This window comes from Euprymna scolopes, chromosome 1 (genome assembly GCF_053919585.1).
Source record: "Euprymna scolopes isolate OS-2025 chromosome 1, ASM5391958v1, whole genome shotgun sequence".
Lineage (NCBI taxonomy): Eukaryota > Metazoa > Mollusca > Cephalopoda > Sepiida > Sepiolidae > Euprymna > Euprymna scolopes.
Genome location: NC_136482.1, coordinates 156098068 through 156112423, shown reverse-complemented (window position 1 = coordinate 156112423; position 14356 = coordinate 156098068). Strand labels below are relative to the sequence as shown.

Sequence of the window (14356 nt, the reverse complement as noted above, 5' to 3'; positions counted from 1 at the left end):
ACGTCACATCGCAGGAACATGTGACATAGGCTTGGAAGGTTAGATTCGGTGGGACATTGAAAAAAATGCAGCGTACTCTGACCCTGCAAAATGCCTGAATTGTTACAAAATTGTTTTCTTCGAGAAAATAATTTTACCCTGGGGCGGGTATTCTTCATTTTCGGTAGATATTCTATAGCATTATTAGGATAAATTACCACTATTTTCCTAATGCACACGGAAATATTTTTTATCGTAACTATCGCTACTAGTTTAAAACCAGTAAAAAAATTTACTAGCAATGACTTGGTGAACCAAAACAAAAATGTAGTAGGCAAAAAAAATAAATGTTCTGTCAGCAACAGTACAACTTCAAAATAGTCAATATCGCCCACCTCCAGAAGAGAGGGAATTCCTGTCCGTGATAACCGTGGTAAAAGAAGACACACTCCAATCGCCAGAAACACCCACACACACAATTTGCAGGACACTGCCGACTCGTCTCTAGCCTCCTGCTTTTATAGTGGCCGGGAATTATCTATTTGCATAATCACATGAGAAAGAAACGTGATTTTCCGAGAGTTGCATGAGGTAAACGCTAATAAAACCCCCCGGACGCCATCTTGGAATTCTCTTTTCCCCCCAACCCGTGACACAACAGACGTACCCGAGGTAAGCTCGTTTTCCCCTCATTTTAGTTATTGCTACTTCTGCTACACTCCCCCCTGATCTCATGATCACAAATGGAGCAGGGGGGCAGTCGTATCTGTCTGGTACTTCTCCGAAGAATCGGAGGCAGCACTTCCTCCCTGCCATCCTCCTCATCGCCATTATTGCCACCAGTCTGCTCCATAGGCGGTGTTTCACAATCAGGGCAGGGGGGCAGTATTCGTCTCTGACGGGTACTCCTTCGTAAAGGCAAGACGGGTGGTCCTTCCTCCGCTTCTTCAGTATGTACATTATATGGCTCAAAATCCTCTCCGTCGTCCTGCATCATACTCTCTGTCCTTTCAGAAGACATCATACTGTCTGCGTCTCCCTCTTCCTCCGATGTAACAACATAATGGCGAGGGCGCAAATCCTTCACGTGACGAGGCACACCGTCCACCAAAATCGACTGAGGGCTAATCACCTTGGTCACCTCACCCTTGCCGAACCTCGTGGTACATCGATTTTGCGGTCTTTTGACCCATACGCGATATCCAACCTGGTAAAAGCTGTTCTTGGGACCTGGGGACGCAGTTGCGAGATTGGTCTCCTTTACTCGAACTTCGTATTGATAAATCCTGTTGGCAGGCGCAGTGGAGGGAGATGTGTCGTCTCTTGGTGTGATGTTATACCAGTAGACAGCCTCCTGTATGGGACAACACATTCTAGCCGCTATTCGTTTCACTGTACGGTGACATCGCTCCGCTATGCCATTCCCGGCTGGAGCGTATGCACAACGGAATCGCAAGTGAACTCCCCATTTACATGCAAATGCTTGGAACATATTGCTGCAGAAAGCTGTGTCATTGTCTAAAAGGAGTTCATGCGGCGCGCCACGCTCGAGGAACACTGCCTCCAACTGATGAATCACGCTTGCCGAGTCCTGCCTTGCCAATTTCCTCCAAATAGAGAAACGCGATGGACCACAGTCTGTTAAAGTTAAAAAATGGAAGGTGCCATAATGCGTGATATCCATTCCAATTCTCTGCCAATTCTCGTTAACTTCCAGCTTTCCCTTTTCCCACCTGACTGGCGCTGGGTCAATGGACTAACATTCCTCGCATTTCTGTATGACCGTTCTGACAGTTGCTTTTGTCGTGGTTGGACATCTTCTGACAAAGTAGGTAGTGCGTCGCACCCCCGGATGTCCACTATCTTTGTGAATAGCCATGATTTGACTCTCATCCAGCTCGTCTGTGTGGACCGCGCCTATCACTGGGTCAAGACCGTTTTTCTTTTTCATTGCCTCAAACCACCGCTGTGGCACTCGTGTCAGTCGGTCAGCAATGTTTCGTGCTGATGGAACCATTGTCACATCCACTTTCAGGCCGTACTCTTTCACGGGCTCCTTAAGAGTGCTTAATCGCCTCCTAATAAGCATCTCGCTTGCTGCTTTGGTGCGTACTTGCGCCTTTCCAGTTAGCGTGTCCGAGACCCAATGGTATACGCAAACAGAATCTGTCTTTATGTGTAGCACCTTGCTCTGCCACTGGAGAGCCAAATTGATGCCTTTCAATACGGCATCCAGTTCAGCCAAGTTGATATGTTGAGAGTCATCTTCAGGTCGCAGCCAACATGCATCTTCCAACACAGTTTCACACATCTCCAAGGCTGCCCCAATTGCTAGGGAGCTAGCATCGACCCATATATTCAGCTCTTTGCCGTCCACACACCAATTTCCCTGTGCCGGATCGTTCTGCTGCGCAGATTTTAAGGTTTCGAACATCATACGATGTAGTACGGCGTCCCTTGCTTCATCATCCCAGCCCTTCGTTACCGAACTTACTCTCCTTCTGAGTATTCCGCAAGCCACACGAAGCCAACCGCACACCGGAAAGTGCCCGACAAGTCGACCACACAGGGAAAAGATTGTTCGTCGCGTAACAATACTGGGAGCCTCCGCAATTACATTTCCTCGCTTCCACCGCAGTTCATTGCGTTCCATCCTGACTGCCAATCCCAGCACCCGTGCACCGTCCTTCAACTGCTCCGGGTTCTTGCACTCCAACCCGAACTGCGCGAGGTGTTCTCTCACACGGGTCGCGGGCACCACGTCTTCATTGACAAAAATGTCATCAATGTAAGCAGATGCTGCGCGGCTTATAACTTCTTCCTGAGATAGTACTTCGCTGACAATTGCTCTCATTATCAAGGGAGCCACATTCAAACCAAACCCCAGACGGGTCAGACAGTATTTTTTCCCATCGATTTCCACAGTCTGGTATGGCCACAGTGTCTCATGGACCCGGACTTGTAGGTATGCTCTTCTGAGGTCCAGTAGAGACACGTTATCACCTTTTTGTCTCCACTCACGCAGCTTAGCCGCACAAACATCTGCGTTGGCCGTAAATGCGTCTACGTAATGATTTAGCTCCCGGTAGTCCATCACCGGGCGCACTTTGGCTTTTTTCTGCTGTATCACAGCCATCAGGGGAATTAGACCTTTGGGGGTCCCAATTTATCCTCTGGGTATGGCACGAGCCAACCATTATCTATCCAGGTGTGGAGCTCCTGCGTGTATTCTTCACGAATTTCTGCTGGCACTGGGTACTCTGACACTCGATTATGCAGCCTTTCAGGGGGGTGGTCCACAGACCATTTCCACGATGCGGTCCACGTTCGGTTTTGATGGTCAAAGGTAGCAGTGAAATCTGGTTCATCGATAGAAATGGCTGCGCATTTAATACTTTTCCTGGCGCCCAGCCGCACTGATCCTGTAGGCTTGACAACGACACCTCCTAGAGCTTTTATGGCGTCGATCCCTAGAAGCAAGTCAAATCCCAGTGGCTTGCCATGCACCACCAACACATCGACTCTGGCAGACGCACCTTCATCAGTGGATACAGAGACCGTTCCAACACCGCAGCACGCATGGGACATTCCACCAATTGTGTTGACATTTACGTTTGTTTTTCTCCAAGACCGGCACCGGTCTGCATGTAAAATTGTCCTGGAGCATCCTGTATCAATAAGCGCCAAACATCGCGTCCCGTCAACATGGATGCTTATCACCGGGAGCGTCGTGTTCACATCTTGGTTGGGAAGGAGACTGGCGCTTATGCGTCCTCCCCTTGCTCGTTTCCCGAGCAGTTCCGAGCCCAGTGTCCACTCTCATCGCAACGGTAACACCGTGTTCCACGTTTTCGACAGTCCCTTGCAAGGTGGCCTTTAACGTTGCATTTGAAACAGGTCACGTTAACAGGATTATTCTGGGCCCTGTTGTTGGGTGAGCGTGTGGCCGCAACCACATCCTGATTTTGTTCGCCAGTCGTCCTCAAAATTCTCGCTCTCGACATTAGCTACCCCATGGTCAGGGCTTTGATGTTCGGCACCTGTTGAAGAGCAATTGAGATGGTGTCAGGGAATCCAGTGACAAAAATTAATTTTGTGAGTCTCTCTACGCTTTCTCCTGTGAATCCGGCCAATCCAATCAACTGCCTGATTTTGTTGGCGTACACATCCACACGTTCACCAGCCCATCTAACCATAGTTATTTTTCTATATGCTGCAAACGCGTCATCAGTAAATGTCTCCTTTAATCGAGCCTCAATCTGGTCTATTTTCTTTTGATCGTCCTCCTCCATTTCCATGTAGAGGGCCAGCGCATCGCCTTCCAGGTATAAAGGTAGCAGACTCGCTACGTCATCCACCTGCTGAAGTTGTGCGACAAGTCTCACTTTTTTCAGCCACGCTACAACGTCTCCCTGGCCAGAGAACGGCTTGATAATATCACTGCTTATCCGCACCTTCGCCATATTCGGGCCGAAATAGCTTGAAACAAAAATGTAGTAGGCAAAATAAAAAAAAAATGTTCTGTCAGCAACAGTACAACTTCAAAATAGTCAATATCGCCCACCTCCAGAAGAGAGGGAATTCCTGTCCGTGATAACCGTGGTAAAAGAAGACACACTCCAATCGCCAGAAACACCCACACACACAATTTGCAGGACACTGCCGACTCGTCTCTAGCCTCCTGCTTTTATAGTGGCCGGGAATTATCTATTTGCATAATCACATGAGAAAGAAACGTGATTTTCCGAGAGTTGCATGGGGTAAACGCTAATAAAAACCCCCGGACGCCATCTTGGAATTCTCTTTTCCCCCCAACCCGTGACACAACAGACGTACCCGAGGTAAGCTCGTTTCCCCCTCATTTTAGTTATTGCTACTTCTGCTACACTATTCAGTTTCTCTGACGTAAAACAGTATTTTGATGAATATTAAGTATTTCATTATTTGACAACAATTGTAATTAAATCATTCATTATCATTAAAAATCGGAGTGTCCAATTCTGGCAGCGTATGATTAATGCAATTATTTAATCTAAGTAAACACACTTGCGTGATTCTTAATCAATATGTTATGATGAATGTCCATTTTTTTTGTACATTGCAATGTAGTTGCATCTAAAAAAAATAAATTCTGACTAACTGATTCTTCTTACGTTTTCTTCTCATGTGTTCTTTGCAGTGATAAATAGTATTTCATTTAGTTTATTTCAAAAAAACTTATTCTGGCTAGGAAGATTGATAAAATGGCTTAATTCTCTACACAGCAGCGTCCGTTTAAGACATTAATAAAATAATTTTACATGGTTTTACATGGTTCTATTTATTTCTATTCTACTAGATAAACATTTATATGTGGTTACAGTAAATAGTATACGATTTAAGCAATGGAAAGTCTCACATTTATATATATGCGATTATACATACGATTTATTTCTTACTTGACAGAAGGACTGATTTACAACAACCCTGAAAATATGGAGTTACATTTTATATTCTCCGAAAATATTTTTTGAAATTGCACGCATTCAGAAATCTTTTTCTTTTAATAATGCAACTAAATGGTTATTTTTTTTTAGAAAAAAGGCACTTCTTGAAATATGTATCATTATTACGATGTAATTCTATTATTTCTGTAAAAGTTATCTCAACGTGTTTTGTTTTCAATTGAAAAAAAATAGTATATACTATACATGACAACCTGTCTAAGTTTGTCCTCGTGTGAATGCAAGTGAAATTACAGAGTTTACCGCGTCTAATATTTTTAAGATTACACTACCACTTTTATCATTAATGCGAAACAACAGTTAAAGTACTAAAAAAATAATAACAAATAAAATATTATACCAACTATTATGATACACAAGTATAAAATAAATCATATACTATTTACTATAAATACATATAATTGTTAATCTAATAGTCGAAATAAGTAGAATTATATAGAATATGAATATTTTAATATCCACACTAAACTGTATCTATATAAATATATTGAAATAGCCCCGTTTTGAATTCCATAAAACACTGCGCCCAGATAACAACAATAATAACAACAATAATAACAATGTAAAATGTTTTTGACTCCTAATGGGGGTATGAGACGAATGGATTCGCCAATCATTTTTATAATCAACGGCTGTGCTAAACAACCAATGAAAACGTCCCAAAATTATTATAAAAATTGCCGAATTTTGGATCCAATCAGTTCACCGTTTACTACGTCACGGACCGCATTTAATTCTTGGCCGCCATCTTGGTTACTGATCTGAACTACGCCGCCATCTTGGTTACTGATCTGAACTACGCCGCCATCTTTGTTCAACACAATGTCTAAAAAATTAACAAATAATAACAACAAAATAAACAAAATATGCAATAAGTATATCAAAATCGATTTTCTTAGAAATCGATTTGTTAGAAAAAAGACATTTGCTTCTTCGAAGTTGATTATTAATAGAGCTATGGCAACATTGTTTTTACTTTCGAGTATATATCCGACACAATTAGACACAATTAATCAACCGAGAACTACATCACTCTACATAAAAGAAACATATATCAGTGGATATATACCTGAGAATAAAAACACGGAAAAGCTTATTCTGTTGTATTAGCCCTAGTTATTAAAAAAATGTGGTTGATTAAAATATGCTTCGTAACGAATAATGAAGTCAGATGAAACTGAGTTATTTATCCAAAATATAAATACATACATATTTATGGGGAAATATGTTTATTCAATTACATTTCACCTTTTATTTATACCAGTCCTTTGATTTATGAAGCTTGATGTAATTACAGAGCATACACAAATAAATGACAAATGTTATATTTTCATTTAAATTATGTTGTTCTTACTGTTTAAAATATTTTCAGCTAAATTGTGTTGTTCTTACTATTTAAAAAAAAAGATATGCAAATTCAGTTTCTTGACACGTGATTTTGCACGCGTTCTTTTTTCTTTAAAAGACTGAGTTCTTTCTCTCTTTTTTAGCAGCTACTTGAAACTGATACGCTAACTCTCAAAGAGGCTACTCAATGTGCTAGGGCTTTAGAACAAGCTCACTTTCGTGCTGAATCATACGTTTCCCCGATTGGAGCAGCAGCTGGTACTACTACTACTTCTATTAGAACTAACAAGGTGTCTACTTATCCTGCCGAGGAGGCCACTATTACTAAAATTTCTGATTCTACTGGTTCTCGTATGGAGTGTGACTTTGTACAATTTTCTGCTTTCCTTCCTCCCCATGACAAGTGTTACAACTGTGGAGGGAGACGTCACTTTAAGGATGACCGCCGTCATTGTCCTACCCGCGATAAGGTATGTCGAAACTGGTAAACTCGGTCATTTTTCCAAAGTTTGCCGTTTTACTATGCTGACACCTGCACGTTCTACTTCTGCTATTATGGTAGCCCATGCTAAAGGTGGTGATAGGTGTCCTCCTATTACTAAAATTGTTGAATTAAAAGGGAAAAAAAATTAACTGCTCTCATAGACACCGGCAGTTCTGATAACTTTAATAAAACAATGAAGCTGTCTAATTCAAAACGTAATTCCGTGATTTCTATGGCATCATCCGCCGTTTTCCTCAAACTATAGGAATATTGCACTGAGAACATTTCCTTCAATGGTTGCGAGTATAAAGAAATTGACTTTACAGTGCTTCCTGATTCCTGTATGGATATTATACTCGGGGTGCCTTTTTTTAAAACTACATCAGGGTATCACCATTTCTTTTGGTGGACCTCAGGATATTCTAAAAATTTGCGTCCTAACCAAGATCAGCTGTGCCCCTGCGAAATTGTTTCGAAACTTAACTCCTGACTGCAAACCTATTGCTACTAAATCCCGAAATTACCGTGCGGAGGATGATCGATTCATTGAAAAGGAAATTCTACAAGTGCTTGAGGATGATGTAATTGAAACAAGTTATTCACCATTGCGTGCTCAAATTGTTGTGACTTCGTCGCCTAATAAAAAGAAACGATTAGTTGATTTCTCCCAAACTATTAACCGTTTCACCTTACTTAATGCATGCCCTTTGCCTCAGATTGAGGATCTCGTGAACTAAATAGCCCAATACCGTATATTTAATATAATTATCCAAAGCGTACTACCAGATCGAAATTTGTCCCAAAGATCGGCCCTACACGGCCTTTCAAGCTGGAAATCGTTTGTACCAATTCAAACGAATACCCATGGGTGTGACTAATGGGGGTTCTGCTTTTCAACGGTTTATGAATTCTTTCATTTCTGACAACAAATTATCTGGAACGTTTTCACATATAGATTATATTACTATTTGCGGCAAAACTCAGGAGGAACATGATGTTAATTTGGAATGCTTTTTAAAGGCTGCCTCGACATGTAACCTCGAAATAAACCGAGAAAAATCAAAGTTTTCACTCCATTCCATCAATTTGATTGCGTACCAAATCTGTAACGGGACTATGCAATCAAATCATGAGCGTTTGAAACCTCTTTTACAAATGCCTCCTTCTTCCAATTCAGATTTGTTAAAGAGGTGTCTTGGAATGTTTTCGTACTACGCGAAATGTATACCTAAATATTCTTACAAAATTCGTCCACTGGTCGAAAATAAACAATTTCCCATGCCTCCTATAGTTATCAATTCATTTGAAAAACTTAAGAAAGACGTTACCGAATCGTCTGTAAAAGTTATTGATGATGAATTACCATTTACTATTGAAACCGATGCCTCAGCAAAAGCTATCGGAGGCACTCTCTTACAGGCTGATAGGTATGTAGCGTTCTTTTCACGATCGCTAAACCCATCTGAAATACGACTTCACATAGTCGAGAAAGAGGCTTATGTCATAGTTGAATGCGTCCGAAAATGGAGGTATCTCCTTGTTGGGAAGCACTTTACTATTGTAACAGAGTAGCAAGCCGTATCTTTTATGTTTAAACATGCTAACCGAGGAAAAATTAAAAATGATAAAATTATACGGTGGACAATGGAACTTCTCCCGTTGTCAGACGGCATAAAACACCGTCCCCGAAGTGAAAACATTGTTGCCGATTCATTATCAAAAGTACGTGGTGCTGCTGTTTCTTCCTTGGAGGAACTAAAGTCACTACACAATTCATTAATACATCCTGGAGTACAGCGCTTTTGGCATTTTGTAAGATCACGAAATATGACATATTCAATTGATGAAGTCCGGCGTGTGACATCTGAATGTACGACTTGTGCACAAAATAAAACCTCAATTCTTCGATTCTACTAATAATACACTGATCCTTTCTACTGCTCCCTTTCAGTGCCTCTCCATAGACTACAAAGGACCTGTCCCAGTATCTTCGACGGGATATCGTTACATATTTGCTGTCGTCGATGAATACAGTCGATTTCACTTTGCTATCCCTTGTCACGATTGTTCTTCGCAAACCGCAATCCAGTGCTTGACAAATATTTTTCCCATATTCGGACTTCCCTCATTTATCCATTCCGATCGAGGAACTTTGTTTATGTTGGAAGAATTCAAAAAATTTTTCACGCGACTTGGAATTGGATCCAGCAACACTACTGCATACAATCCATGAGGCAACAGTCAATGCGAGCGCTACAACGGGATTACTTGGAACACTCTGTTATTAGCTCTGGAATCTAAACGATTACCCCTTAGCGCTTGGCAGGATTTCTATAGGATGTTTTAAATGCTATTCGCTCCCTGCTACGCAATACTACAAATGCAACTCCTCACGAATGCATGTTCAACTTTGAAAGGCTGGTACTGCCTGTTTGGCTCTGTTACCCTGGGGAGATATCATTAAAACGGTTTCGTAACAGGAGCAAATATGACCCGATTGTCGATATAGTGGAACTCCTCGAAGCTAACCCTACACATGCAAGAATACGACATAATGATGGCCGGGAAGATTCAGTAGCGCTAGGACATCTAGCTCGCTTGCCATGCTCTGATAGACCTCAAAATCCTCCTAAATTATTCAAACCGACATTGCAAACGAAAACCCGACCCAGTTGACCGAAACAAGTCCTGTTAGTACTACACCTAACACAGAAGATGAATTTGACTATATTAGTCAGAACTCTGAGAACCAACCTTCCCAGAGGACCACCGGTCCTTCGAAAAGCGAACTACCTGCACGCCGATTTAACAGAAGTCGCAGACCAGCCCAGCGACTGGATTTATAAAATAAAAAACTATTTACAATCTCTTTTACAAGTTTTTTTTTAGATGGTAGTCACCACTTATCAAGGCCCGGAAGCCACTCGGGGTTAAGGGTTATTACGTGTACAGTAATCAATGGGATAGTATCGTAGTAATCGTTAGTATTGGAGATTTGGGGAGATTGTTATATTTTCATTTAAATTGTTTTGTTCTTACTGTTTAAAATATTTTCATTTAAATTGTGTTGTTCTTACTATTAAAAAAAGATATGCAAATTCAGTTTCTTGCCACTGATTTTGCACGCGTTCCTTTTTCTTTAAACGACTGGGTTATTTCTCTCTTGCTGTGAATTTTGTTCAATAAAGCCTTGGAAAGAGTTTTTTGTTACGTCTTCATTCATTTACAACACTACAGTCTATATTCCAAATTTCAAGATGTTATGATCTTACCGTTTATTTCTTCAAGTATGTTGAAACACACAATTCTTGACTGCGCGTGTTTTGTAGCGCAGAATCATTCATGTAATTATTATATCAATTTTTTATTCCGCCCTTAACTCATCAGAAGAAAAAGAACTTATCAACTTAAAAAAAATAACACTGACATATCAAGTGACGAAATATTCATTCGAAAGTGTAGAAATGCTGTATAAATTAACAGAACTGCACATTGAGCAAAACAATCAGGCTGGACTCTTTGATGTTTATATGGGAACACCAAATTAAGCTTAAATAACGGCTTATTTTTCTTGTATATACTATGTCCCCCCTTTTTAATTTAATGGTTAAAACAACCTAGAAATAATGTCTTAACTTTATTAAACTATATATTTCCCCTTGCAACAGACTTCATAAAATCTTTTTTAAAAGCTAAGCTATAGTTGTGGCAATGATGTGGAAAAAATAAAGTATAACAAAAGTCTAAAAAACAATAGTAAATCTAACCAAAATAAAACTATGAATATGTACGGCATAATCATGTTGACACACCGGTTCCCGCAATATCACATAAGTTAAGCAACGTTGAAACTGGTCAGTACTAAATGGGTGACCATTTGGGACTTCTAGGTGCTGTATGTGCTCTCCGATTATCTCGGTATTGTTTCCAGTCGTCCTGGACTTCTCCTTGCTACTGGACTCAAACAGTGCCGAATTTGGAGAGGTGTGGTTGGGGATTGCGCAACCCTTGCCTCACTATTGCATGCGCAGCTGCCTATACAGGGGGTATCCTTTGTCTTTCGAGATTGAACGGAAGCATCGATCGAAACTATGAATACCAAAATATGCAATTGTGTGAATAAGTCAAAATGTCCTCTTGAACAAAAATGTCTAACAAACTCTGTTGTTTATCAGGCATATCATAAAAGCATAATAAGATCCTACTATTGGTTTGACAAAAAATGCATTCAAACAAAGATATACCGGCCATAAATGCTCCTTCATTAATCTAGGTTATAACTATAAAATTTCACTCTCTTTATCTTATCAGACATATTATATATAAAAGCATATTAAGATCCTACTATAAATACTATATTGGTCTGACAAAAAATGCATTCAAACAGAGATATACCGGCTATAAATGCTCCTTCATTAATCCAGATGATAATTATAAAATCTCATTCTCTTTATATTGCCAAGAATAAGTCAAGAATAACCTAACACCTATTGTTAAATGGGAAAAAAATTGTCAATCCTTTAATTCCCTCTGGTTTATATGCCTAAATTTATTACAACACATAGAATAAGGGTAACATATTTATCGTACAACAAGGTACAATGTAAAAAAAAATCAGATATTTACACTCGAATAATATCTTGAATGTCGTAATATCGATTAACTTACTTCCCGTGAGTACTGCTTGTTAGCGTCTTTTATAGACTGAGTAAGCCATTCTCAAGGGGTGTCAGGATCTTCCACTATATCACCTTCTCCCAAGCTAAATTCTTCATTGAATTTTGTTTTCAATATTTCTTTCTTTTAGGATTAAGACTTTAGTATTTAGTCCTCTTTCCTTTTCCACTACTATTTTCCCATTCACTCGGTGTACTTTCTTATTCAGGAGAATCAGTAGTTTTTTCTGTTCGTTTCCTTGTAGCTTCTATCGACATTCCAATGTTCATAGGTGTTTTTAAGGGGTCATACAATACCTCCATTGGTATTTCTTCATCATTTTGAACGGTTTCCTTTAGATAGCTCAATAATACTAGTGCTATACATATTTTAACTGGCCTAAAAACACTATGTTAAAAGGAAACACTATTTTTGCTCATTTTTAAAACGTTGGTCTTTTATTAGTAACACCTTGCATACAATTGCTTCAACCCGCGGTATTGGCATACATGTATATAGCAGCTCATCAATTATAATTTTGCACAACTGGAATTCATCAACACGTAGAAAAAACAATTTTTCAAAAGTTAGACAAGTCACAAATAGGACTTTTCTTGTCAACACACCAGGTATTCAATTTGTTTATCCACCGTGACAGACTTTGTTCCCTGTAATCTTTCAGTTGCTATACCACCACCTCAAAAACATTTAAAAAAAACTTTATCCCTTCTTTATGTGACTTATAGTTCGTATTTATTTTCGTATATTTTTTTATTTCGATTTGGCAACAAATTCTTGAATATTGAACTATTCTCCTATCATACATGATCTCTGCAGACGATAAATTTCCTTTTGTATTCTGATTTGGTGTTATTCTTTAAACCATCAAAAAATTTTGAATTTTTTTTTATTTCGGTGTTGAACCCATAGGTTTTTTAATACTCGCTTATATGAATCAACAAACCTCTCTGTCTGTCAGTTAAATCGATAGTTATACGTCAGTGTTGTTATTTGTTTGATTCCTAACGAATCACAATAAACTTTAACTTTACTTCCGGTAAACATCGTGTCATTGTCACTTACTATGGTATTTGGTACTCCCAACCGACTAAATACTTCGTTTAGCGATTTAATTGTATTTGCTGCTGTAGAGTGTTATATTTGAAAATCTCTGGTTATTTAGAGTAACTATTTACAATCACGAAATAATGATACCCATTTAATGATCCTGCGTAGTCCATATGAATGCATGACCAAGGGATATTCGTCTTTGGCCAGGACTGAGTTCTTACTGGTGGCGATTTGGTTGCTAATTGAAATCTTTTACAATGTGTTACCAAATCTTTAATGTCCATTTCGATCAATACGTAAAAATTTGCATTAATGATTTCATTCTGTATAGTCAGACGACCTAAACGAAATTCCTTCAAAACTTTCTTTCCTAGGATCCGTGGTATTAATATTCTTTTCGCATACATCGACGTCTCATAGCATATTGAAAATGGCGATACTCTCAGAATTTTTTAATTCTCATTCCCTGTTTACTCATGTTGCTTATGTACTCGTCCGTTTTAGCTGGTGATTCGCTAACAGTGTTAATCAATATTCCGTTAGTTCTTGTTCTTGTGTCAGTGCTGGAATTACTGTTACTTCAAACAGTTTAGCGTTTTCTGCGATTAGTCTCGAAAGACCACCCGCGTGTGTGATTATATTTTATATACCATATATTGTATTTTGAAGTAATTGATTAAAATCACACTCCATCTTTGTAAACTACTGCAGAATGGGTAGCAACACCTTTTTCCAATCCAAAAATCGAAAAATAATGGTTTATGATCGGTTTGTAAAACGATTGTTCTTTCATGAATAAATTTATGGAATTTTTTCACAGCATACATTATTGCGTGTCCCTCCTTCTCAATTTGACTATAGTTTTTCTCCACAGGTAGCAAACTCTTGAAGCATCAAATTTGTTTAGGGGCACGGCCCCTGTGCCATACTCATTTGCGTCGGAAACTACAATCAATACCTTTTTCGGATCGAAGCGTGTTAAAGCTAAGTCCTATAAGCACTTCTTTTTTTTATTATTAAATGCATTATCACATTCTCTCGCCCAACACCACTTCTTATTTTTACTCAACAAATTATTCAATGGCGCTCTCAATTCGTGCATATTAGGAATTTATAGATTGTAATAATTTGCTAACCCAAGAAATGATTAAAGTTTTCTCACACTATCCGGAATAGGCATGTTCTTTATGGCTTTCATTCTTTTGAGGTGCGACATTTTTTTTCTTCCTGGTCGAAAATACAACTCTAATTAGGCTCCGTTTCTTAGTATTTTGTCCGAATGAAATGAAACTTTGGTCATAACTAGTTTATTATA

At 39.3% G+C, this 14356-nt stretch overlaps 2 protein-coding genes and 1 long non-coding RNA gene across 3 annotated transcripts in view; 1 reads left to right on the top strand and 2 right to left on the bottom strand.

Annotated features, from left to right (window-relative positions):
* The window catches only part of LOC145276825 (uncharacterized), a 173387-nt gene that overhangs the window by 132710 nt on the left and 26321 nt on the right, over positions 1–14356 (bottom strand). The gene's annotated exons all lie outside the window — the stretch shown is intronic.
* Positions 1–14356, top strand: part of LOC145276841 (uncharacterized) — a 50521-nt gene that overhangs the window by 19596 nt on the left and 16569 nt on the right. The window lies entirely within an intron of this gene.
* Positions 732–4536, bottom strand: LOC145283623 (uncharacterized). The gene is made up of 2 exons (XM_080132577.1): positions 1525–4536; positions 732–1359 (listed from the first exon to the last, which is right to left on the bottom strand). Exon 1 carries the CDS (start codon positions 3113–3115, stop codon positions 1736–1738), a length of 1380 nt encoding a protein of 459 aa, XP_079988703.1. The 5' UTR covers positions 3116–4536; the 3' UTR covers positions 732–1359; positions 1525–1735.